Source organism: Neurospora tetraspora (assembly GCF_033439725.1).
Source record: "Neurospora tetraspora strain CBS 560.94 chromosome Unknown B0H65scaffold_1, whole genome shotgun sequence".
Taxonomy (NCBI): domain Eukaryota; kingdom Fungi; phylum Ascomycota; class Sordariomycetes; order Sordariales; family Sordariaceae; genus Neurospora; species Neurospora tetraspora.
Window position 1 is genome coordinate 2,623,277 of NW_026944383.1, and position 23,346 is coordinate 2,646,622.

General features: G+C 52.2%; 6 protein-coding genes across 6 annotated transcripts; 3 read left to right on the forward strand and 3 right to left on the reverse strand.

Annotated features, from left to right (window-relative positions):
- Window positions 1-305: 305 nt before the first annotated feature.
- B0H65DRAFT_504758 (uncharacterized protein) lies at window positions 306-924 on the forward strand (the record flags this gene model as incomplete). Its single annotated transcript, XM_062827943.1, has 2 exons — window positions 306-316; window positions 417-924. 2 exons carry the CDS (start codon window positions 306-308, stop codon window positions 922-924), a joined length of 519 nt encoding a protein of 172 aa, XP_062686112.1.
- Window positions 925-2,813: 1,889 nt separating this feature from the next.
- Window positions 2,814-3,433, reverse strand: B0H65DRAFT_449459 (uncharacterized protein; the record flags this gene model as incomplete). Its single annotated transcript, XM_062825955.1, has 3 exons — window positions 3,021-3,433; window positions 2,909-2,964; window positions 2,814-2,835 (listed from the first exon to the last, which is right to left on the reverse strand). Exons 1-3 carry the CDS (start codon window positions 3,182-3,184, stop codon window positions 2,816-2,818), a joined length of 240 nt encoding a protein of 79 aa, XP_062686113.1. The 5' UTR covers window positions 3,185-3,433.
- Window positions 3,434-4,214: 781 nt separating this feature from the next.
- On the forward strand, window positions 4,215-5,293 carry B0H65DRAFT_449466 (ribonuclease H-like domain-containing protein). Its single transcript, XM_062825956.1, has one exon. The coding sequence runs from the start codon at window positions 4,288-4,290 to the stop codon at window positions 5,134-5,136; it is 849 nt and encodes a 282-aa protein (XP_062686114.1). The 5' UTR covers window positions 4,215-4,287; the 3' UTR covers window positions 5,137-5,293.
- A 680-nt stretch (window positions 5,294-5,973) lies between these two features.
- On the forward strand, window positions 5,974-10,193 carry B0H65DRAFT_514763 (uncharacterized protein; the record flags this gene model as incomplete). Its single annotated transcript, XM_062828649.1, has 2 exons — window positions 5,974-8,105; window positions 8,167-10,193. The coding sequence occupies exons 1-2, from the start codon at window positions 6,257-6,259 to the stop codon at window positions 10,191-10,193; spliced, it is 3,876 nt and encodes a 1,291-aa protein (XP_062686115.1). The 5' UTR covers window positions 5,974-6,256.
- Window positions 10,194-12,214: 2,021 nt separating this feature from the next.
- On the reverse strand, window positions 12,215-17,768 carry B0H65DRAFT_22697 (uncharacterized protein). Its single transcript, XM_062822138.1, has one exon. It carries the CDS (start codon window positions 17,526-17,528, stop codon window positions 12,489-12,491), a length of 5,040 nt encoding a protein of 1,679 aa, XP_062686116.1. The 5' UTR covers window positions 17,529-17,768; the 3' UTR covers window positions 12,215-12,488.
- Window positions 17,769-20,414: 2,646 nt separating this feature from the next.
- Window positions 20,415-22,178, reverse strand: B0H65DRAFT_438049 (uncharacterized protein; the record flags this gene model as incomplete). Its single annotated transcript, XM_062825347.1, has 2 exons — window positions 20,415-21,298; window positions 21,392-22,178. 2 exons carry the CDS (start codon window positions 22,176-22,178, stop codon window positions 20,415-20,417), a joined length of 1,671 nt encoding a protein of 556 aa, XP_062686117.1.
- Window positions 22,179-23,346: the final 1,168 nt, after the last annotated feature.

Consider the following 23,346-nt stretch of genomic DNA (forward strand, 5'->3'; position numbering starts at 1 on the left):
GTCTCCTCCGTTTGCTCTCAAGTCCCGCGGACAGACAAGCTGGTCATTCACCTTCTAGACTTGGACTTGGCAGCTTTGTTTGGTCGTTGGTTTTTGGTCGTTGGTCAACCCACTTCGAACTTCCTCGCCTTGCTCATCTTCCTCACCACTTCGATTTGGGGCCTCAAAACACATCAAATACTCCTCAACCCGACTCAACCAAACTCAAAAGGACGTAGACCAGACCCGTCCAGTCTACAAACCCCTTACCAAAACACAACCAACCACACACACACATACTCAACCACCCTCCAAAACCCGCCAAGATGCTCAACTGGTAAGCCCCCGAATCGCACATCTCACCTACACCCCCCCTCACTCCTCCCCGCCAACCACCATATCTTTCACCTTCCCCCAACACTAACAACGGCCCCCAGGTACAAAGCCAAGCTAGCCGCCCGCCCCCTCCTCACCCAAGCAGTAACAACCTCCATCCTCTTCGGCATCGGCGACATAACCGCGCAACAACTCGTCGACCGCCGGGGGCTATCCAACCACGACCTGACGCGCACGGGCCGCATGGTCCTCTACGGCGGCGCCGTCTTCGGCCCCGCCGCCACGACTTGGTTCCGCTTCTTACAAAAACGGGTCGTGGTCCCCGGTTCGCCGAACAAGACCATTCTTGCAAGGGTTGCCTGCGACCAAGGGTTGTTTGCGCCGACGTTTATTGGCATCTTTTTGGGGAGCATGGCGGTTATGGAAGGGACACCTGTTAAAGAAAAACTGGAAAAGAATTATTGGGAGGCGCTGAGCACGAATTGGATGGTTTGGCCGTTTGTGCAGTTGGTTAACTTCAAGGTGGTGCCGTTGGATCATCGGGTGTTGTTTGTTAATGTGATTAGTATTGGGTGGAATTGTTATTTGAGTTGGTTGAATGGGCAGTGATGGAAGGAGAAGTGAGGAGTGAGGGGGGCCCGAACGGGGCAGGAGAGATGAAGAAGGGAAGGGCATGAGAGGGGTGGGTGGACTAGGTGAGCAGGGGACTCGGAAGAGGGAGTGTTTGAGGGCTGGCCCTTTGAGGGCACTCAGGCGAATAGAAATAGAATAGAATAGAATAGATCGGGTTGAGCGGAGGGGAAATGAGAGAAAGGAATTTTTGGGAGTATCAAACCTGGATATTGGTCGGAGGATTTCGACATGGCTCTACGACTGCAGTGTAATGATTACATTATCCGTCTTGCCGCGTAAGAAATACTTCTAATGACGAAGTTGGACAATTGAACACGTGTAAGGGAAAAGCAGCCTCGACGTGCGTGCTTTGAAGTTATTTGTTCAAAGCCGTTTAGTATCCGTTGGTTCCCAGCACTGCAGGTAGAGCCACAAGTGACAAATACGCAGTTAACAGAAACTGTAATCTCTAACCCTGTGATACTTCCCGTAGTATTCCACAATCTAGTCCTAAGGGTTGATATTTGATAATAGCTTTTTAGTATTGAGGTTGTTATATAGTGCATTAGCTGAAAGGTACAAATCCAAGTAATTATATTCATATCTTCATATATAAAACTAACTTCATCGACTCTCCCCTAGCAAAATTGTCGTCGGCGAAGCGATGGCGACGTGGGAGCAAGCTCGTCCTCGCTAATAGCATAATAAGAGTTAGAATCACGGTTGATTTCGATAGTTAATATGTTGTATAAGTAAGTAGTTGGTATAAAACTCGCTGTTGTGTTTGATATTAATGTTGGAATTGTGTTAATATGATTAGTTTTGGTAAGGTTATAGTGGTTTGGCGTAAGTAATTCTCGATGAGATTTTATGGTAGCTACAAATCACTAACTTAAACTTGTCGAATTAGGATTTATTAGGGTTGGCGATTACTGTGACACTACCCGCGTAGGAAAGTGACACTGCCCGTCGAGCAAGTCTCAAAGTAAAATAGGGGTGCTTTGTGCAGGGAAGCTTGGAACATAGTTCTCAGAATAGCATCAATGACACCCCAGTGAAATCACCTTCTTGGATACTAGCCCTATCTGAAATAAGCAAGATCGAGGCAGAGCAGAAGGCGGCGGGCAAGGGCAGCGGCTCCGGGGGAACAGGAAGCAGGAAAAGGAAGCGGACAACAGATGATGTCATCGAGGCACGGGTCGGAAAACAGCGGCGGACGGATGAAACGGAGAACTTACCTTGTCTCGCCATGAGGGCTATTACAAATGGAAGCTTCTCTTCTTGGTTTGAAACTCGGGACTTGAATGTGATCTCATCAACTGGGATGCGTGTGTCACTATTAGTGTCGGCGCTCTTCACTAGTTATGTAGGTTTTTCTGGGACTGGGGTTCTGCCTACTGGGAACTGCCAGAACCGGAGACTTCATCACTGGTCCCAAGGCTAGTGCGTTGACTCCTCCTTGCGGCGGCCGCGGAAATCTGGAACCCATTCACGGTTATCAGCACCAAACGCTCCCATTTAGCGGCCACAGCAGCAGGATTATAGGATACTTACGTTGGGACTTCATCTCGATACCTTGGCGTTTGTTTGCATGAGAGGTTGAACTTTTGTGCAAGAGTTGATTGGATCCACTGTGAGAAGAAATGTCAGTACACAGTATCAGTATGGGTAAGGAGGGAACCTACCTAGATAACCTCTCCACGGGCCTTCCCACGGTTGCCAAGCAATGTCCATTGTTCGGAATCTTCGTCTGAATCTTCATTTGAATCTTGATCCCTTCTCTTCGCAAGCACTACAGCATCAGCTTGAGCTACTATATGCTTCCATACAGCAATAATAGTCACTACTGATTGAACTGTTGGTACCTGCTTCTGTTCCTCGGTACCGTCTATATACAGACGCCTGCATCTTGCATAGCGTGTATAGTCGGCCAGAAAGCTCTTGCAGATAGCAATGGACTTTTTCTTATTTTGGCACACACCAAACCAAACCTTATCAGCCTCTTTTTGTGTTAATTGTAACACTTCTATGACAAATCTAAAAAGCATTAGTACGCAATATCAAAGAAAACAGCAAAATAATAAGGTACATACCTATTCCATAGACACCATGCGCGTTCTCGCTCGGCTTTGGTCTTCTTACAAAGCGAACGCTCATGTGTTGTTACCATAAATTCGTTGACGTCGGCAAATGCTCTTCTTTTCCGTTCTTCGACATCGGATACAGTCGGCGGTATCGGCGGTTTTCGTAGCTCCATCCCTTCCGTATTGCATATGGATGGAGTGCGATCGGCACCGTGAGACTCAAACAATACCCTCTCAAGCTGCAATGGCTTACGAGCTCAGCATGTTTTGGAGGAGAAATCCATTAGAAAACTCGGAAGGAGGGTTTCATATGAAAACCAACGCAACCCTCACAACGTAGGGGCCATAATTCATGCGGTAGAATCAACTGGGAAGAATTGATATACAATGAATACAATGAGAATGGGACAGAAGTTTGCTTGTTTGGTTCAGTCGGGAATCTGAGGGTAAAGACGCAATATATATCTTGAGGCCCTTCTGACTCGCCTGAAGGGATATACGTACGAAAACTGTTCACCAAAGCCAACCACACCTCCCAAAAGCCAACCACACCTCCCAGTTAGAAGTACTAAGTATATAGAGTAGGTGTCAGGGGTAAACGAAGGCAATGAAAACGGTTCTAGAAACGGCGGCGGCATTTTTGGCTGAGTCATCCAAACCCCTGTAAAAAAACTACAAAAAATTACTCCCATAGACAAGCCACCGATATGTCTGCTTATCTATGGGAGTGGGAAGGATATGAAACGGGTCTTTTAATCACGTGGTAGGGTCAAAAAACTGAACCACTACCTCCCATATCCATATCGTTCGGACGGAGGAATTACGGTGAGTGGGGAGCCGGCGCTAAAAAGATGAATATAATTGGGCGGATTACGAGAAAAGTTGACCGTCCTGACACTGCGGCTAGATCTTTTACACGGGTAACACCAAGATTGCACTCGGTCAGAAGACCATTCCTGATTGGTTCCTAGTACTCCTCGGCCCAGTTATGTGTATGCAGTTAGTCGTCGAGTCTGATGAGAGCGTGGCAAGGGAATCTCTCGCTCTTATTTTGTTGGATCACGGTTTGGTAATCTACTACGACAAACTGATCACAATGGACCTCCTTCATACCTGCCTTAACCTACCTTCTTCATCTGCCTGCCTTAACCTACCTTCTTCATCTGCCTCTTCCCTTCCATCCTGGCATGTCATAACCATGGTGGTTGGCTTGCAACACACTGCCGGCGCAGCCGCCAACACCTTTGTAGACGAGTCGATTGGCTGAGAGAGCTGCATGCCAGGACTGCGAAACAAGGTGACGGCGGCGTTGAGACCTTCCAAGTCAAGTATGGCGACGGATACTACTCCGCCGACCCCAACCTTGATCTCATCCCTTCCAGACCTCCGGGTCTTCCTCTCCTCGATCCCTCCGCCCAGCACGTTCTATCTGGACCTTGAGGGCAAAAGTCTCAGCCGCAATAGAACCCTCTCCCTCTTGACGGTACTCGTCCTTCCCACGCAAGCAACCAGCATTGTCGATGTCCAAACCCTCGGCGAATCTGCTTTCACCACTCCCGGCATAGGCGGAAATACCCTCAAAGCCATCCTCGAGGATGCCCACACTTCTAAATGCTTCTGGGACGTACGCAATGATGCGGACGCCCTCTGGGCGCACCATAAGGTCCGTCTCACGGGTGTCACAGACGTCCAGCTCCTCGAGAATGCATCCCGCGTCTGCGACAAGACCTACCTCCGCGGGCTCGACAAATGTGTCGAGAAGGATCTTGGGTTGAAATTCATGGAGGTGCATCGCTGGGTCAAAACCAAGAAGGAGGTGCAGGCTCTGATGCCCAACGACATCTTCGCCCGCCGCCCTTTGGACGCCAAAACGGTGCAGTACTGCGTCAATGATGTCGTTTACCTACCTGCGCTCCACAACCTCTACGCCAAGCGCATCACTAGCGAATGGCTGGGAAAAGCTATAGATAAATGGCTTGAGAAGATGGAAGAGGACGAGGTGGACGCAAGGGAACGGGATACGTTCGGAGATGACTATGGCGACTACTACGACTATGACGACGGTCCTGTGAGCTCGAAAGACGCCGTGGGGGACGACACATTTGATAGTTGCTGGGAGAAGTGAACTGTTGGGAGGCACGGCAACAGAATGGATTGATGGGGGAAAGGTTGCAGCCCAGTTGTGGGCGGCAGAAACATGGGCGGTCTGGAAGTGCCCAGGCGGTGGTCCATCTGCAACACACCCATAGACTGCCTAGTCTGAAGCCATGGCCAACCTCCCCCCCCCCCCCCCGAATACTAAGTACAAGTTCCATGGTGTTGGCCTTCCTCTGTTATCTTCGTTGAGGCGGCATCTCCAGGGGTTGGTGGTGGAATGAGACGGTTGCGGGGACGCGGCGGGCCCGCTCCTTTTTGGGTGAGTTTCCCTCGTGACTTCTCGGCGCTTACAGTAAAATCGCGTTTCGGTCGGTCTCCGAGATACTTAGAGACGCTCAATCTTTTAGCAATAGATGGCGAGGACCAAATGCGATGGAGAGCCTCTTTCGGGAATTCTAGCCACGGCTATAATCGATACTATCTCAACAGAATGACGCGCCGCCCGGCAGTTCTACGTTCCTGGGCAAAACTTCCTCTCGGTGCTCGCCGGTAACCCTAACCCGCTGTGTTAATCTTGGGATTTCGTTTTGAGGCTTCACATTCGGAAAGTTCGTCTACGCTCACACCTTCTTTTCCTCACCTCACCGTTCCTGAATGTACCTTCTTCCCTGAAGCTCACCGTGACTTTCAACCACGTGATGTGGAGGGCATCAGAGCGAGCAAGCATCCAATCAAGACCATCTTCCCAATGCATTGCCTTCTCCTCTTTACCCATCCACTCAGAGCAGCTCTCCACTACAGTAAAGGCTGAGGAGAGGCCTCCCATATATGTCCCAACGCCTTTCCTTTCCGGGCTTGGCGCCCTGGGCCTCTCAATCACCTATGCCCAACGATGTACCCAACGCGATATTGACGAGTCTTCTGCTTGCAAGACAACTGTGCGAAGAGGCTGTGCCCGATACCTCTACTCAGTTCCCGTCGGTTGTGGTGGAAGTCAGAGTCCAACTTTCTTTTTGCCAGACATCTCGTCCATCGCGCGACACCGAAAATATCACCATTTTGAACGCGAGGATTGATACGGACGTTTGGAAACCGACAAGCGTTGGTGTCGTCGTTATCAGATCGGACAAGGCACCCGCTCCACGACAATGGGGGACGATCTCAAGTACGCCGCTCCTGCAAGCAAGAACGGCTTTGAGATTGCGATACTCTGCGCACTACCCAAGGAACGAGCAGCTGTTTTGTTACTCCTCGACGATCTCTGGGATGGAAAGGGCAGTAACCGGCACCGGTATGCCAGGGCCGAAGGGGACGTCAACATCTACACGCATGGGCGGATCGGGAGGTTCAATGTAGTTATCGTCCTTCTTGACACCATGGGCAAAGTCCCGGCTGCCGGTGCAGCTACCGCCGTCCGAATCAGTTACCCCAATATTTCCCTAGCCCTGATCGTCGGCATTTGCGCCGGGGTGCCGTTCCCCAAGAAGAGTCAGGAAGTCATCCTCGGCGACATCGTTGTCAGCAACATCCTGATTCACCGCGACTTTGGAAGACAATACTCCGATCGCTTTAAGGCCAAGGTTGAAGCCGAGGATGTGTACGGCCGACCGAACAAGAATATTCGGAGCTTGCTTAGGTCGCTGGGAGACGATGGTTGTCCTGAGGTCGAAGAACAAGCTGCAGAGTACCTACGGCAGCTTCAGGAGAAAAATGATACAGACCCAAAGCAGGAAACCGGCAAATACAAATACCCTGGAGTAGACAAGGACAAACTTTTTGGCGATGCCTACGAACATAAACATCACGACCCTACCTTGGATTGCGGCTGTTGCACACAAGGTTCTACCTGCGAGGGATCCCGGGAAATTGAGTGTGATGAACTCGGCTGCGACGACAATTTGTTGGTTCCGAGGCAAAGACTTACTCGACATCGTGCCCAAGGATCGACCCCGCTTCCTCAGATACACATTGGCCGTATGGGGTCCGGAGACAGTGTCATACGCTCTGCCCAGCACCGCAATGCTCTCGCTGCCGAAGGAGTCATCGGCATAGAGATGGAGGGTGCGGGAGCTTGGGACGAACTGCCTTCTATTGTGATCAAAGGGGTATGTGACTACGCTGACAGCCACAAAAGTAAAATGTGGCAGGACTATGCGGCGGCTACTGCTGCATCAGTTGCGAAGGCTGTTTTGGATGAGTACCCAGGGAGCGGAAGGGTTTCTGGGGACACACATGGTCCGCAAGAAGCTATGAACCCGCTTGTTGATTCTGCAAGGCACCAGGAGATGCAGCAAATGTCAGAGAAGGATCAGCAATGCTTAAAGGACTTGCGCATTACCAATCCTCGCCACGATAAAACCCGCATCGAACAGACCAAAGGCGGTCACTATAGAGTCAAATTCTCTCTTCGGGGTATGCCGAGGTCAAACAACTTCGTGCCTCGACCCTCTGATATTACGGATATTGAGAAATCTCTTCTTCCTCACCACCCGAAAAAACAAGGGTGCAATGTCTTTGTTCTTCACGGGCTCGGCGGAATTGGGAAAACTCAACTAGCTGTCAACTTTGCACGGCAATACCAAGCTGCCTTCAGCGCCATCTTTTGGCTGGACGGCACATCAGAAGACAGCCTTAAACAAAGCTTTGCCAGTTGTGCAAAGAGGATACCAAAAGACCAGATTCCTGAGAATATCAGAAGTCCAAAAACAGGCGATGAAGTCGATCTTAACGATATTGTGGAGCACGTACAAGAGTGGCTCGCAGAAGATAACAATGTCGATTGGCTTTTGATCTTCGATAACGTTGATCTCGATCATACGCAAGGAGAAAAACCGGGCGCTTATGACATTCGAAAGTATCTTCGGAGTGACCACGGCGCAGTCCTGATTACATCCCGGTTGTCCAAGCTAGCACAGCTTGGCGAATCTAAGCGCATTAAACGTGCTGACCCAGACTTGAGTAAGAAAATATTCGAGAAGTGGTACGGGAAGGAACTAAGTGAGCACCCCAAGTTACTACGAGACCCAACCCTAAAGCTGATGCTAACGCGCTAATTCAGTGATGGATGATGATGCACAAGAGTTGCTGCGTTTATTAGCAGGTCTGCCACTTGCACTCGCGCAAGCCGCTGCATTTATAGGAGACTTAAACCTATCTGTCGCTGAGTACATTCGCCTATATAAGCAGCAGTGGGGTAAACTCTTCCGGAATACGAACTCCGGCCTACTAGACTACGATAATCGCAGCGTGATGACGACCTGGACGATATCATTCAACAAGATCGAGGCGAGGGACAAGAACGCTGGGAATCTACTACGGCTTTGGGCTTTTCTCGACAATAGAGAGATGTGGCACAGTCTACTGCAAGTGGCCAGAAATAACCAGGAGCAGTGGCCTGGATGGTTGCGCGATATAGCGCGCGAAAAGGTTGAGTTTCTCAATGCAGCGGGATTGCTGCTCCGCTACTCTATGATCGAGGCCCGAGAGTCTGAGCAAAGCAGCTATAGCATGCATCCGGTAGTGCATGAATGGATATCGCATATACAAGATGACGATGGGAAGAGAGTGTTTCTACGGCTAGCGGTAATGTTGATAGGATTTTCAGTGCCCGACCGTACGACTAAGAATTATTGGGTACTCCAGCGACGGCTTCTCCCTCATGCGGAGAGGTGCTCATGGTGGATGGGAGAATTAGAAGGAGGAGAGTGTAATATGGAAGACATTACCATCGGTCATGCAACACATAGCTTGGGCAACCTCTATGTGACTCAGGGCCGGCTAAAGGAGGCTGAAGCGATGTATCAGCGAGCGTTAGAAGGCAAGGAGAAGGCGCTTGGACCGGATCATACGTCGACTCTCAATACAGTTAACAACTTGGGAAGCCTCTACGCGGATCAGGGCCGGCTAGAGGAGGCTAAAGCGATGTATCAGCGAGCGCTAGAAGGCAAGGAGAAGGCGCTTGGACCGGATCATACGTCGACTCTCGATACAGTTAACAACTTGGGCCTTCTCTATAAGACTCAGGGCCGGCTAAAGGAGGCTGAAATGATGTATCAGCGAGCGCTAGAAGGCTACAAGAAGGCGCTGGGACCGGATCATACGTCGACTCTCAATACAGTTAACAACTTAGGCAGCCTCTACGCGGATCAGGGCCGATTAAAGGAGGCTGAAGTGATGTATCAGCGAGCGCTAGAAGGCAAGGAGAAGGCGCTTGGACCGGATCATACGTCGACTCTCGATACAGTTAACAACTTGGGCCTTCTCTATAAGACTCAGGGCCGGCTAAAGGAGGCTGAAATGATGTATCAGCGAGCGCTAGAAGGCTACAAGAAGGCGCTGGGACCGGATCATACGTCGACTCTCAATACAGTTAACAACTTAGGCAGCCTCTACGCGGATCAGGGCCGATTAAAGGAGGCTGAAGTGATGTATCAGCGAGCGCTAGAAGGCAAGGAGAAGGCGCTTGGACCGGATCATACGTCGACTCTCGGTATAGTTCACAACTTGGGCCTTCTCTATGTGACTCAGGGCCGGCTAAAGGAGGCTGAAATGATGTATCAGCGAGCGCTAGAAGGCTACAAGAAGGCGCTGGGACCGGATCATACGTCGACTCTCAATACAGTTAACAACTTAGGCAGCCTCTACGCGGATCAGGGCCGGCTAGAGGAGGCTAAAGCGATGTATCAGCGAGCGCTAGAAGGCAAGGAGAAGGCGCTTGGACCGGATCATACGTCGACTCTCGATACAGTTAACAACTTGGGCCTTCTCTATAAGACTCAGGGCCGGCTAAAGGAGGCTGAAATGATGTATCAGCGAGCGCTAGAAGGCTACAAGAAGGCGCTGGGACCGGATCATACGTCGACTCTCAATACAGTTAACAACTTGGGCAACCTCTACGCGGATCAAGGCCGACTAAAGGAGGCTGAAGTGATGTATCAACGGGCGCTGTCTGGTTATTCAGCAGCCTTAGGCTCGTCCCACGCGAAATCTCTTCTTGTCATAAAGAATATAGGATCTTTACAACTTGCAAAAGGTAGCCTCTCTCTGCAAGAACTAATAGTTAAGTTTGCTAACATTTATAACTAGGTTCATCGTTGGAAATCGAATCGTCGTTCCATTATTCTTCGGCAGATGAAATTACCTCCACGATAGTTGAAGCTCCGCTTCAATTAGGTTCATCAGCCGCGACTAAGACGTCGTTGTGGATGAGGCAATCAAAAATTTGGAATAACTTACGAGATAAGATACGCAGAACCCCTACGAGAACTACGCCATCTGAGAGGAAGAGGGAGGAAGAGAGAGGAAGAGGGAGGAAGAGGGAGAAAGAGGGAGGAAGAAGATAGGGAGTTGCGGATAGAGGCATAAGAATAGACGGAGAGAGACAGAAAAGGGGCTTTTATGGCGTAATAAATCCTGGTCATTGTCAGTGACCACAAATGAAGACCAGTTTGAGGCCAATCAGCGTTCCAAATCGAGAGCCTTCCCCGAGCTGGTTACAGGTGATTGCTGGGTAAGTCGCCGGAGAAGGTGTCTTCCGAATGAAAAAGAAAGGAGAGAGAAACCCAGATCACCCAGACAAGGCAGCAGGATGCTTGTCGTCAAATCCCTATCCCAAGTTGTATCGACGCCAATGCAACTTGTTCAGCCGACTTCATGTCTCTCCTGACAGCGCAACCATCCAATATCTACGAGCGTCTGTATGACAACTACCGCAGATGATAGCAGTGGCACGGTATGGTGTTACGATCCAACCAGGGATCACTTATGTAAGCTAGACTAGACAGAACCAACGGACCCGAAGGGTTCGGGTCCTCGGGTCCTCGGGTCCTCGGGTCCGATATATCGGGTCCGCTGAAGGCCTGTATAAAAGAAGGCCTCCCGGCCTTCGTTTTATACTGGGCTCTTCAGCAAGCAATAGCTTTCACAATCAATCAGTACCTTTTGGCTACTACTACCGTTATTCCTACTCCCAGCGATATACTCCTGTGCTTGTAACGGTTCGTCATATATGGATAACCGAAAGGGCTTTTTAGATGCCAATCCACCATGGTCGAAGACGTCGTACTTCATCCAACATGGAGCGATAGGTGAAGAGAGTTTCTTCACGGATTGTGTTTCAAGATAAAAGTTCAGGACATCCCCCGATTTTCGGTTGCCTTATTCTCGCATTCACATCCTATCCTTGTATCATCAGACTTGGACATGCCAGTTGTCAACTCTTCAAGACCTTCATAGGAACGGACATCACACCACTCCACGCACACTCGTTCTCCTCTTCCGACTTTTGGACCCGAACTCAATCCGGATCACGTACGTATAGTCGAGAGATTCTTTGACATTTTGGAAACGAAGCCATATACACGACATCCAAGAGACCTGAATTCAGCACCAACCTCAATGGATCATACTAACCCCGTTTACCTGTCTCATCCGCAATCCGAAAAGGACTTTCTGGCTCAATACTACGCCAGGCTCTCCTTAGCGGACACGGGTGCGGACAAAAAAATCTCCCATTCCTGCAACTGCCCCTTCCACTGTCACGGCTACACCTGAAGCGCCAGCCCAGCAATCCCAGATTGTCACAGAGACCACGGGCACGGGAGCCACAGGCCTCACCATCACCACGGTCACGGGCATCGCGGGCACATCCACGCGCACCATAACCGGACCGGACGGAATGCGTGTTATAGACTAGAGGGAAAGGTGATTCCTGGTATGGTTTATACGCAGCGTGGTAGCTCTCAACATATTCAAAATTGATCCATCGCATCCATTCCCTCAGAATCCTCATAAACATCAAACGCAAGAACCAAAAAGAGGTAAACATAACCATTCAATAAGAATAAACATTAACTAACTACTCGCTCGCTTGCTTTGCCTGCTTTAAAACGACTGTAACCGACTTTCGTCTCCTCCTCCCATGCTGCTTGCTCTATGGTTTGTAGGGGTATAGAAAAGATAAGCCATCCGCGCCGGTAGTAGTTTAGTAAATGAGGTACGGTTAGCCAGATCACCCGATGGTGATAACCTGGATCTAGAAAAGAGAAAAACAAAACATCGAAAAGAATGCCTCCAACTCCATCCATACTTCTTTTCTCTTGACCCGCCGCCGAGTGTCTTTCCTGTCCGTCTCTGACCGTCTGAAAACGATATGTGTGTGGTATAATAATAAAACAGAAGACCCGAAAGGAGAAGAATCCAAAACGTCAATCCATTACTTCATATCGAACCAAAAGCAGCACCCATTTCTCTTCTTTTCCTTGCCGACGTTCCCGTATCTAACCCCACTCCTAACGTCAGCCACCGCCTCTTCCTCAACTTCGACCGCTCCCCTCCCCGCAAGGAAGGACTACGCCGGACGATCAGACCAGCAGCAGAACACTACCCACTGCCGTTATCCGTCCGCCCGAACATCCTCCTCAACGCGCCAAACTTCTTCTTCTTCCCTGTTGGAGTCTCAGACCTTTCAGGCGGAACCACCTCGTTGCCCGCTGTGCCCACTGCAGACAAAGCAGTAGCGGTACTGGTCCTCCTTGAAGCCAAGCCGGGAGCAAACGGACCATTCGGGTGAGCAGATCCACCGCTGATAGACCTCGTCCCGAGACTTCCACTATTAAGATTAGTAGTGGTGCCGGATCTCCTAATAAACCCCGGCATGGGGATGCCTCCTCCATTCATAGTCTCTTCGACCGGGGGTGGTGCCTTTTCGCCTCGGCCGGGGAGAGAGAAGCTGGGCATTATTGACCCGCGTTTCTGGAGACGGGGATGGGGATGGCTCTTGGGACTTATTTCAGAGGTGTTGTTGGTGTCGATGGTAGCGGGGGTTCGCAACCTTTCCTCGACATCGACCTCCTGGTCTTGATCGACTTGGCCTTGGTTCCTCAACCCTTTCAACTTGGCCTTACTCCTCTCTAGCTTGGTATCCCTTCTCACAGCGCTCTCCGTTGGAGCTTCTGGGCGAGCGATGGCGTCGGCACCTTCCTGGACGTGCTGGTGATGGTACTTCTTACGCGAGAAAACGGACATCAGGCCACGCTTGGGACGGTGCTGCTCGGCAGCGGCAGGAATATCGGAAGTCCGAACATTAGGAGCCGTCTGCGACGTAGGCAGGATGTGACCACGGCCAGAGCGGGTTCGACTGAGTTCTTCGTTTCCCGCTGCTACGTCGTTGTCGTAGTCGGCTTGCGTAGACGAGATGGCAGAACCGAGTCTCGCCGTTTTCGACAATTTCTGATGACCACCAATGGATCCAACGCTACCACGCGCATTACCATTACCATTAACAACCCCGTTGCTGTAATCATACCCTCCTTCCTCCTCTTCAGCAATGGATACCTGTCTGCCATGCATACTGCCCAGAGCCATACTCCGACCAGCAGCCGCCACAGGCGCCGAAGCCGAGCCCCTCAATCTGGATGGAACCACCGGTACCGGCGGCACGACCTCGTCTTCGTCACTTGACTCGTCAAACCGGCTTCTAAACCTGCTGGAAATCCTGGCATCCTCCTCATCGCTCGAATCTCCGAATCTGCTAGAGAACTTACTCCCAGTCGATGTCCTCTTCTTCTCAGAAGCGCCCCCTTTCTTTCCCAGTGTAGGCATCTTCATACCGCCAGAACTTCTCCTTCCACCGTTACTTGCTGCCGAGTCACGCAGAGTGGTGCGCATACCCATACCCATGCCTGAACCCACTGTCCCCCTGCTAGAGGGCGGGGTGTCAAGTCTAGAGTTCGAGTTGGTGGGCGTCATAGCTCGCAAAGAGGTGAGAAGCTTAGAGCCACTTCCGCGGCTGTCTACTGATCCAGCAGCTGGCGAGTTCGGACGGAGAGATTTAGGAAAGCCGCCAGCAGAAAGGCCGTTGCCGGCTGAACTAGCACGGGCGCGCTTGAAGCTGCTCTCGCTGCTGGTGGAGTCGCGGCGCTTGACATGAGACTGGTGTGTGCTTGCTAAGCGGATGGTAGAGGCTCGGGGAATGTTAGCCTCTGAAGCTGCGCGACGTTCTCGTTTCGTGGGTTGAGGTGTTGAAGGAACAGGAGCAGGATCTGGGTAAGATGCTCGGCGATCGACCGGAGGCTCAGAGCGCAGGGATTTGCGGAGTCGAGGTCCGTCGTTCACGGGGGCAGCCTTGGGTTGAGGAGGCGCACTACGCATAGTAGTTCGCATCGTCATCGTCGATGCCACCGGTGCTACAGGAACTTCAGGCTCTTCCCACTTGGAGCCAGGCTTAATCTGATAGGTACGCTCGGGGATCACGCGAGCAGGGGCAGGGGCAGGGGTAGCCGTTTCTTTTGCCTTCCCCTTGGTCTTTTTCTTCCGGGGCTGCTCCTCCTGAGGCGGCGCCTGCTGCTGCTGCTGTTGCTGCTGTTGCTGCTCAAGCATCATCTGCCGAGCCGTCTGCACAGCTAAAGCCTGCCTTTCCGAGTTCCTCCTCTCAACCGACTTCTTCCTCCTGGGCTTCTCTACCGGTGCGCTCATTTCTTCCCTGTCACCTTCGATTCCAGCATCCTCCTTGGCTTCACGTTCCAGCTGGGCTCTTCGCTCAGCTGTAAGACTCCTCCAGTAAGCCTTGGCCCGCTCCCAGTCGTCCTCTTGAGGCGATTCGCCGGAGTGAGATCCAATGGCTGTCGTGGCGGTCGAAAGTGCAGGCACAAGACTTCGTGGCGGATCGGGAGGTGATGGGGTGTCAGGGACTTCATGTTGGCGGGAGTTGTTGGCTCCAGGGAAGTCCAAAACAGCATTGAGTGACTGAAAGCCCTCCCCTTCGGCCTCAGAAAGATCTTCATGGGCATCAGCGTATACACTTGAGTCATCCGATTCACTTTCCGATGTCGGCTGCGATTGGGTGCCTGTCGTCTGTTGTCCAGTAACTTGTTCGACACCAGTGGCCGAACTCTTGGACGTATCCGAATCTTCGGGAAACCCACCGGGAACTTCCACAAAGAATTTGGGCGTTTCGTTCTGACTCACTGGGGGGGTTGGCTGCGTCAAGGAGATAATCGGGATATTCGGAGCACTATTCCGTCGCCGAGCTTCCTCCTGAGCGAACCTCGAGTCGATAGCGGGGGTGTTTCCATTCTGGAAGGCCGTCTTGACGGGAGATACTTGTGGTGAGGATAGAGAGTTCCGGCGCGGTTGTTGTGGCGGGTCCATGAAACTCGGATATTCGTATAAACTGCCTGTCATCTCGGACGCAAGACTGGTCGACCCATCACTGTCGCTAGCATATCCACTGCCCTCCACCGACGTAACCACTGGTGGAAGCGGTTCTCTAAACCGTGAGATATTAGCTGGGCTTCGGACCCGCTCCTCGCGCTCCCTTTGAAGCACGCCACCTATAGCATAGTCACTGCTTTGCGCAAAGCTTTCAGCCATGGGGCTTAAGGGAAGTGGCGTATTGTATGGAGTAGTGTATGCAACATCTCCTATCGGTCGAAGTGGTCGTTCGTCCTCTTTCGCTTCCTGTAGCTGTGGTTTTCTGACATTCCTCACGCTGCCAAAGCTGGGAAGCGCCGGTCGTGGCTTCATAACCTCCTCATCGTCGAGTGTCGCCGACAAGTCCGCGTTTGCCCATCGACGGATACCTGTAGGGCTAGCCAGAGGCGGTGAAATCGATCGCTCTTTAGGGGCGGGCTCGGCGACGGCTGGTTGGGTTTCATCATCGAAGCTTACCCGCACGGACTTCTTCCGTTTCACGGGCCGGTCTGTACTCCATGAGGCTTCCGACGAGAGATCAGAAGGCGATGGGCCGCGGACGGGGCTGGTCTGCTTTAGAGCCGACTTTCGTGGGGAGACTGATCGGGGTGGTGGTGAATGCCTAACAGTTAGAGTATCTTGAACAGGTCCAAAATGTGCTTGTCGCGCCGGGCTTATTGACGAGGTCCGGTGAGGTTGGTTCTTCTTCTGAGACACTGAAGCTGCCCGTATCGGTAGCAGACTAGCTTGGGAAGATGACTGTATTGGTTGTTGTTCTGATTGCGAGCGGGTATGTGAGACTATCCTCTGTCGAGATGGTACCGAGTCGAGGGCACTAGAGACCCTCGATGTATTTGTCTCATCTGACTCTGACTCTTCCAACTCCGGCTCCTCCCTCACAATGGACGGCAACCTCCTCACCATTGGGCGACCATCCTTAGTTACGACCATTGGTGTTGATGTTGTTGGGTGATGGTGGTCGGTGATGACCTCTTCTTCAACCTCGGAGTCCTCTTCCTGTGGTTGTTCAGTCGACTGAGGTTCAGTAGCTGGCGAAGTTACAGCAGATCGAGAGGGTGACCGTTCTTCGGTCTCCTGGCGTGAGTCGTGTACTGCTGGTGACTGTTGAACAGGGGCTGGTACTTGTACCTGTGGAGCTGTCCTTGTCGTGCCGGTATTACCGGTCTGGTCGCTTGTTGGGACGTTACTCTTAGTACGACCCACGGTGCCTTGTGCGAGGTGTGTCCCAGCCTTGGGTGGGTGCTTCTTCTTCTTTGATCGGGTGGGTTGCTGCGATGCTGCTATGATGGCGTGTTCAACGGCGAGGAGGTCGGAACGTCTGATCATCCGACGGGAGTTGGGATCGTAGACCAATGTTTTGTCAGCGGCGGAGGCGGAGGAAGCTCGCGGTCGAGTGGAAGATGGGGTCCCCGCCTCTAATAATAGGGAACCCCTTGACCGCTGGGGCTGGACCGCCGATTGGGAATCTTGGGCCGGAAAGTCGGTGGTGCTGCGGGTATCAGCCGGGGATACTGGCGGTGAGCCGACCCTAACCCGGGCTGGATACGAGAAGTTGATGGATGACGCTCGACTTTCAGGCCGATCTTCCTGATGCATCGCAATCTGGGGTGGACTCGATGGCGGGCTTGCCATTGCGGGATCCGTTCTCCGGACGCTTGACAGGTCTCTCACTTTGGCGGGCCCAAACCAAGATGGAGCATCGTCCGTCCCCAGTTTCTGTGATGGGACGCGTTCAACGCCCATGCTTTGTGTTCTGCGGTGCGCACTCTTCTGGGGCGCGCCCGCCCCTGCCGTTCCAACGGTCGTGGCCACATTCTTGGGCAATGCTGGAACAGGGGGCAAGTCCTCGATGGACTGAGACTGGCGACGTCCGGAGTTTCTGCTATCGGGTCGGTGTGGACTGGGGCTTCGGAAGGTGCGTTCGGTCATGGAGCTCGAGCTCCCACTGCGCCGCAGGTTTGGTCTTCCGCGGGCATCGGGGTTCGTACGCGTGGATGCCACGGAGGCGCTGCGCCGGACGGTGCGCTTTGTCTGGACTTCGGCGACATTGGTCGGAGTGATGGGTCGGGCACGGAGGGCGGCGGCGGCGGCAGCGGCAGACAGGTTCGAGGCTTGTTGCGTTTCATTGCGCTTGAAGACGGCGGCGGCGGCGGAGGCAGCATTGGGATTCGCAGTCGCCGCGGTCAAAGGCTGTTTGTTGCGCGACATGGAATCTAGCAGTCAGCAATCGGGATTCCTTTCGCGACTGGACGGGACTGGACGGGACGGGGACCATAGGGTATCCGCGAAAGCATGGGGAAGGTAGGAATGGAGAAACAAGGGATAATTGAACAGCAGCTGGTTTGGTGGAGCGAGCTAGTAGTAGTGTAGGAAAGTGTAATTGCAAGCGTGTCATACATGCAGAATCATGGCGTCGCGAACAAAGACAACGATGATCGAAATGGGCACTGTCTCACTGTCTCGGGGGACAGGACCAGGCCGAAAGGAGGTCTAGAAAAGGGCCAATGACGACATACCGGATTGGGCGGCCGATGCCTCCGTGAGCTGCCGAACATTGTTCGAAAGTCGTATCCTCAGCTCGACAATCTAGTACCTCTACCTGGATGTCGCTGTCGTCGCTATCATGTGTGTGTGTGGTGTTTCTGTGTTCTTGTTCCAGGCCATCCCAAACCTGGCGATCTTGCTCATTACCGAGCGAGGCTTCTCATAGGGCGCAATCGAGGAATTAGTGGAGGGGACTCGGGTCGGCTGCTGGATGCGAGAAAAAGGAGAGATTGAAGGAGCCGTTGGTCGTCGCAAAAGGTTGATCGGGACGGAAGAGATGGAGGCTCGAGGGAGGGTCGGCGACGACACGTGTAGATGAGGGCGGTGATTGCGTGGTGTGGTGGGTGTGCTGGTTGTTTTTTGAGAGTGGCAGCGCCGGACTGCACGGAAAAGGAGGGTGCCGTTCCCAGAACGGGACTTGTTGTCGAGTGGTGGTGTGGTATCGAGAAAAAATGATGACGGAGGACGGGAGTTAACTGCGGTCGCAGTGCAGTTGCAGTGTGCAGCAGCGCCCTTCGTTCTTCGTCTGCACAGTGAGGTCTTCTGTCTTCTTGGTTTGCATAGTTAGGAAGTGGAAGGATGCGTGGAAGGTCGAAACCTAAGCCACCCACTGCAACCTACCGGACGGAGCCATGTGAGCCGAATCTCGTTCCCGCCGAGTCTGCCGTCCAACAAAAACTGGAACTTGCTTGTGCCCTGATGAGCTGACGGAGGTGACGATGACGACGGCACAGCAGCAAATAGCTTCACCTCCTACGCACGGGATCCCCGGATGTGAATTAAGTTATCATGGACCTCGTCAGCAACGGAAGCCCTGAGAAATGCCGGGATGGATCTTGAAAAAAATAAAAAGTGTATCGCCGTGTCTGTTCAACTCCACACCACATACGGGCATCCTGTCACGTTCAAAACTCCAAAACAATGGGGCACCTCACTGCGCTGCCCTGTGCCGTGCCGTGACGCTGGAGCCACATTTCCGCATTTCCACTTCTTGTGAACGTCGTCGTTGTCGTGAATTTGAAAAGCAGGAGCGGAGTTTCTCTCACGCTAAACCTCAAACTCACAAGGCTAAAAAACCAGGGGATTGGCAAACGCGCTAAGCCCGATTGAGGCTTTCACCACTCGACAATCCCAATTCGTGAATGCATGCGTCAGTGTGTCACTTTTTGGGTTTCCTTTAACTTTGTGTTTCCCAATCCCCTCCAGTCAGTCCCAATTCCCAAAGCACACAGCTGCCAAGTCAGTCCCGCGGTCCCCACGATTTTCCTGCATGTGCTTTGCTCGAATGGCTCTCCCGCCCTGCCGTGCATCGAACAAGCATCAAGCATTCTGTATGGCATCATACCTGGCTGGAGAAGATGACTTGCATCATGATCACCTTCTCACCTTCTTTGATCAATATGTATGCGCGGATCTGCCTTGCTTGACCTCTTGGCCTTGTTGGCCTGGCTGTTTGAACCCCATCTTATCCTCATTGTCTAACAACTTACTATCCCCGTTTGTGATCACCAACTCACAGGTAAATCTGTTCGCCTTTCCAAATGAGGATGGAGTATGGATTCACAAGGTTGCTCAACATGAATCCCAAAAAGTTAAATGCAACAGAATGCACCAACAAGTCTCTTCTCAAAACCCATCCGTCAAACCCTCAAACACTCAAAACACGTTTAGGTTCGACTCAGTCCAGCCAGCACAGGCGCCGTTCATCCAATCTGTCTGCTCGAGATAAACCATGTCTTTGTCTGGCGTCGCACGAAACGGTTGGGCTTGACTCTTGAGGCTTTGGCCTTGGGCGGGGTTTGTGACATCTGGCGATTGTCGAGAGCTCCTCTCGTTCGTCTCCACTTAGTGATCCCGTCATCGTTCGGGAAGCGCCGTGTGATGCCGGACCTCGGTTCAACGACACCAACAATGAACATCTTTTGTAGTATTACACGACTTAGATCAAGCCACATCACCGGATAAAAGGCATAAGTATGATTTTGATTTTCTAAACATTATCTGTGTGCTCTCTTGATCTATCCCTATGCATTTGCGATAACGTAGGTACATTGTTGCTGTCCTCTCTCTCTGTCTTTACCATTACCTAGCATTGCTGATCGTGTGATAGTAAGCTGTATACCAGAAAACCTCGTGTGTTAAACTGTGTTAAGCTGTGATCATCGTAGCTCGTAGGTCGTGTTTCGAAATTGCGTGAGCCGACCGAGCAAGTGGTATGCGTTTGGTTGTATAAGTGACTGCAACCCTCAAGCTGTAGTTGTTTTAACAGTTCAGTCTCTCCTGTTGTCGCCTAGACGTATCATCCGCACTCTTCATCGTATCCCTCATCACGTCGCCGGAGCACCGAGTCCTGATGCTTTAGCGGTAGAATCGCTCCTCCGGTCACTCATCTCCAGTCGCTGTGACTACTCCGACATATTTCTCCTGCGTCGGGCCTTCCTCTCCATATCATAAAATCCAGAACGGGGTATAAAACAACGCTAATATTGCTGCAGACTAATATTACAAAGAAATGGGGGCAAGGTGGTGGCATGGCCACAAAAGCCTTGGCTACGTCCCGCCCCCATCAGGTACCGTCGAGACACGGGGAACGTGATCTGGAACACGTTCATGTCGTTCGGCTTCTATTCCGTTTTCTGGCGGCAGATCTTCGTCCGGGTCGTAGTCGTCTTCCTCATAGTCGTCGTCGTCAAAGTACTCCTCGCTCTGAGTGCCTTGACTAAAGTCGCAGTTCATCGGAGCACCATGGCCACCCGAAGGTTGATGGGCATCCTGAACTCCATCGTGACCCTTGGTAGGCAGTTTGCTGTTTTTCTTCCCCTTGTGCTTGCCCTTCTTGAGCCTCTCCCACTGAGCCTTCCGCTGTTGTTCCAACTGGCGTTGCTTGCGGGCCTTGATCTCATATTGACGGACCAAAGCTTCAGGAGGGTGGCCGAAAATCGACTCGTACTCGCAAAAGTGGCATATCCAAATATCTTCAGGCTTAGGAGGGTGGCGCTTATTCCGTAACTGCGTCTCACGGCGCCGTTGTCTGGCCGCGGCAGCATACTCTTTGGCAGCACTCCTCCTCGTGGTTTTCGGCGCTGGGCCTTGCTGCCCTTGGCCTCCAGTGCCACTCTTGCCCTGTGCTTCCTTCCCTGCGGCACCTGTTGCCGAAGGAAGAGCGTGGGCATTACCTGACTGGTTACCAGGGGCAACACGCTGCCAATTCTCTTGTCCTTGTCGAGCCGATGACGGGGTCGGCATGTTGAGTCGTCGATCAGAGCCAGGCCAAGAGAGTGCGTTAGGACCGGGAGTGGTAAACGTGAACTGTGCGGACGCAGGGCGTTTCGGTGACAGTGAATTTTGCAAGAGACTTGTATTTTCAGACCCCGCCGGTGGGTTTAGCTTCTCTGCATTTGCAATGGCGTTGGATATGATTCCCTGGTTCTCGGCTACAAGGAGAGATATCGTCAGTATCTCCATCGTAACAAGATTTCGAGACAAATCAAGTGGAAAGGGGCCAGGGTAAACGTTGTCTGACTTACCTGAACTGAATGTCCATGGAACAGAGCGTAGCTTCCCGCCTCTTCCGAGCCAGTTGGTGTTCGAGTCCGACAAGGGCCTGAGCGGGCTCCTCCCGTTCCGCGGTCTGCCATATCGACCTCTACCAGGACCAGGCACATTCTGCAAGCCTGGCATATATCCCCCGGAACCATACTGAGGTGCCGAGCTCGAAGACGTTGTTTCCCCTTGGCCTTCAGAAGACTGAATAGAGGTGGTTCCGAATCCAGCATCTATGCCAACATGAACCCCGCCAAGAGCTGCATCACCTGCTGTAGGGATTTTCCTCTTCTTCTTGTTGTTTGTGTTCTCGAACGAGTCATACCCATCGATTGCTGATGCTGCAGAAACAGTAGTCTGCGAATTGGCCGATCTCTCCTCCTGTTCCGTCCTCGGTGACTGATGACCCTTGCGGTTGGAAGAGTCAGACACTCCGTCATCTAACAGGCTGTGGCCGCGGTCCGGTATGCCTTGTCTCGACGCAGTAGTATATCCTCCACCCTCTGCTACTGAACCATCTCTTCTTGATTGACGCGGGGCAATCTCGGCAACTCGCTCGCGAGGGGGGGTTGAACTCTGGTCTGGCTCGTCATCTCGGATACTATACAAACTCGGAAACAACGATGTAGAGATCGAAGGTGCTGGGGGGTATTGAATCGACTCCGCGGCTTCGGGGGTTAAACGGTCTCTCAGTGACCTCTTGGGCAGGGGATGGATTCTCCGTTCGCTTCGGTATGCGGGTGACACCGACACCGTATCGGCGGATGACATTCTTGTAACTTGCTCGAGTGCTCTGTTAGAAGCCAAGCGCAAACGAGTTAGCAACGACAATGAAAGCCATTTGATGAGTGAGAAGATGTCGTTTAAAAAGGCTAGCATCGGTGCCACACTGAACAATAACAAAAGAGCGGCGGGACGAGAAGAAAGGCTGAGTGCAGGGCCGGGACAGACATGTAGAGGCGGGGTTAGGACGGGAGGGAGTTGGCAGACTCGACTGAAGAAGACTCCGTTTGTTCATGCCACGTATTTCTGGGAAGCGGCCTTGGAAAGCAATCCAAGCATTGCAATGTGGAAGGCGCGCGCCTACGAACGTACCTTCAGGAATTCACATAGTACCCAGACAAGACGCTATCAGCTTTCGAAGGAGCGCCAGCCGCCGAGGCACTTGACACGGAAATGCGTCAACCCGAGGGGATTTCCTGGCTGCTATCAATCCGTATGATTGTGGGAGTTCTGTGATGCGGAGGATATCTTGGTAATAGGAACTGGGAGGAAACGCGGGCGCCGACGTCGCTTCGGATGTATCCCTTTCTGCCCAAAAAGACTCATCAGCACCGAGGCGGCGAGAAGGGGGGGAAATGAAGCCATACAACTGAGGGGGCAATCAGCTGCTAATCCCAAGCACCCACCTTCTTGGCTCGAGTCTGGCTCGTGCGGATATCCGGGGACAGGTTGCAGGCAAGATCGGTGAGGAGCTATGGGAAGGCCAAAACAAAAAGAAAAAGCCAAATTTTGTCAACAGTTCGTCCGAGTCAGTGAAACGGGTGTCGTGTATCGGTGGTGTTGAGGGGTGGAAAGCAATGGAGTTCAGTGGTTGGGATTAGGAGAAGCGGGTGTTCACTGTAGTGAGGGCGGGCGGGATGGTATGGCGGGACCTACACAGTAATCGACGCACCCTTGGCTGCCTTATGTAAGCATCCTTAACCAGTGGTTGTCTGGACAGTTTCGGGCTGCGGGTGGTTCAAGCCGCTTCGAAGACAGGCAAGTTCAGTCGCCCAGGGTTTCTCTCCATTACCATCATGATGACTTTCCGAGCGAGTTTCTTCATGAACGGACAAGTCTCACTCTTTATACTCGCCAAACGATGGCCATGCAACGAGCCTCGTGGTTGTTACAGCGACCCGACCTGACTGTTTCCTTCACTCACATGTTGAACCTG

Bases quoted from the DNA above. Each gene is read 5' to 3' on its own strand.
- B0H65DRAFT_449466 (XM_062825956.1), top strand. From the start codon at position 4,288: ATGCCAGGACTGCGAAACAAGGTGACGGCGGCGTTGAGACCTTCCAAG.
- B0H65DRAFT_22697 (XM_062822138.1), bottom strand. From the start codon at position 17,528: ATGTCGCGCAACAAACAGCCTTTGACCGCGGCGACTGCGAATCCCAAT.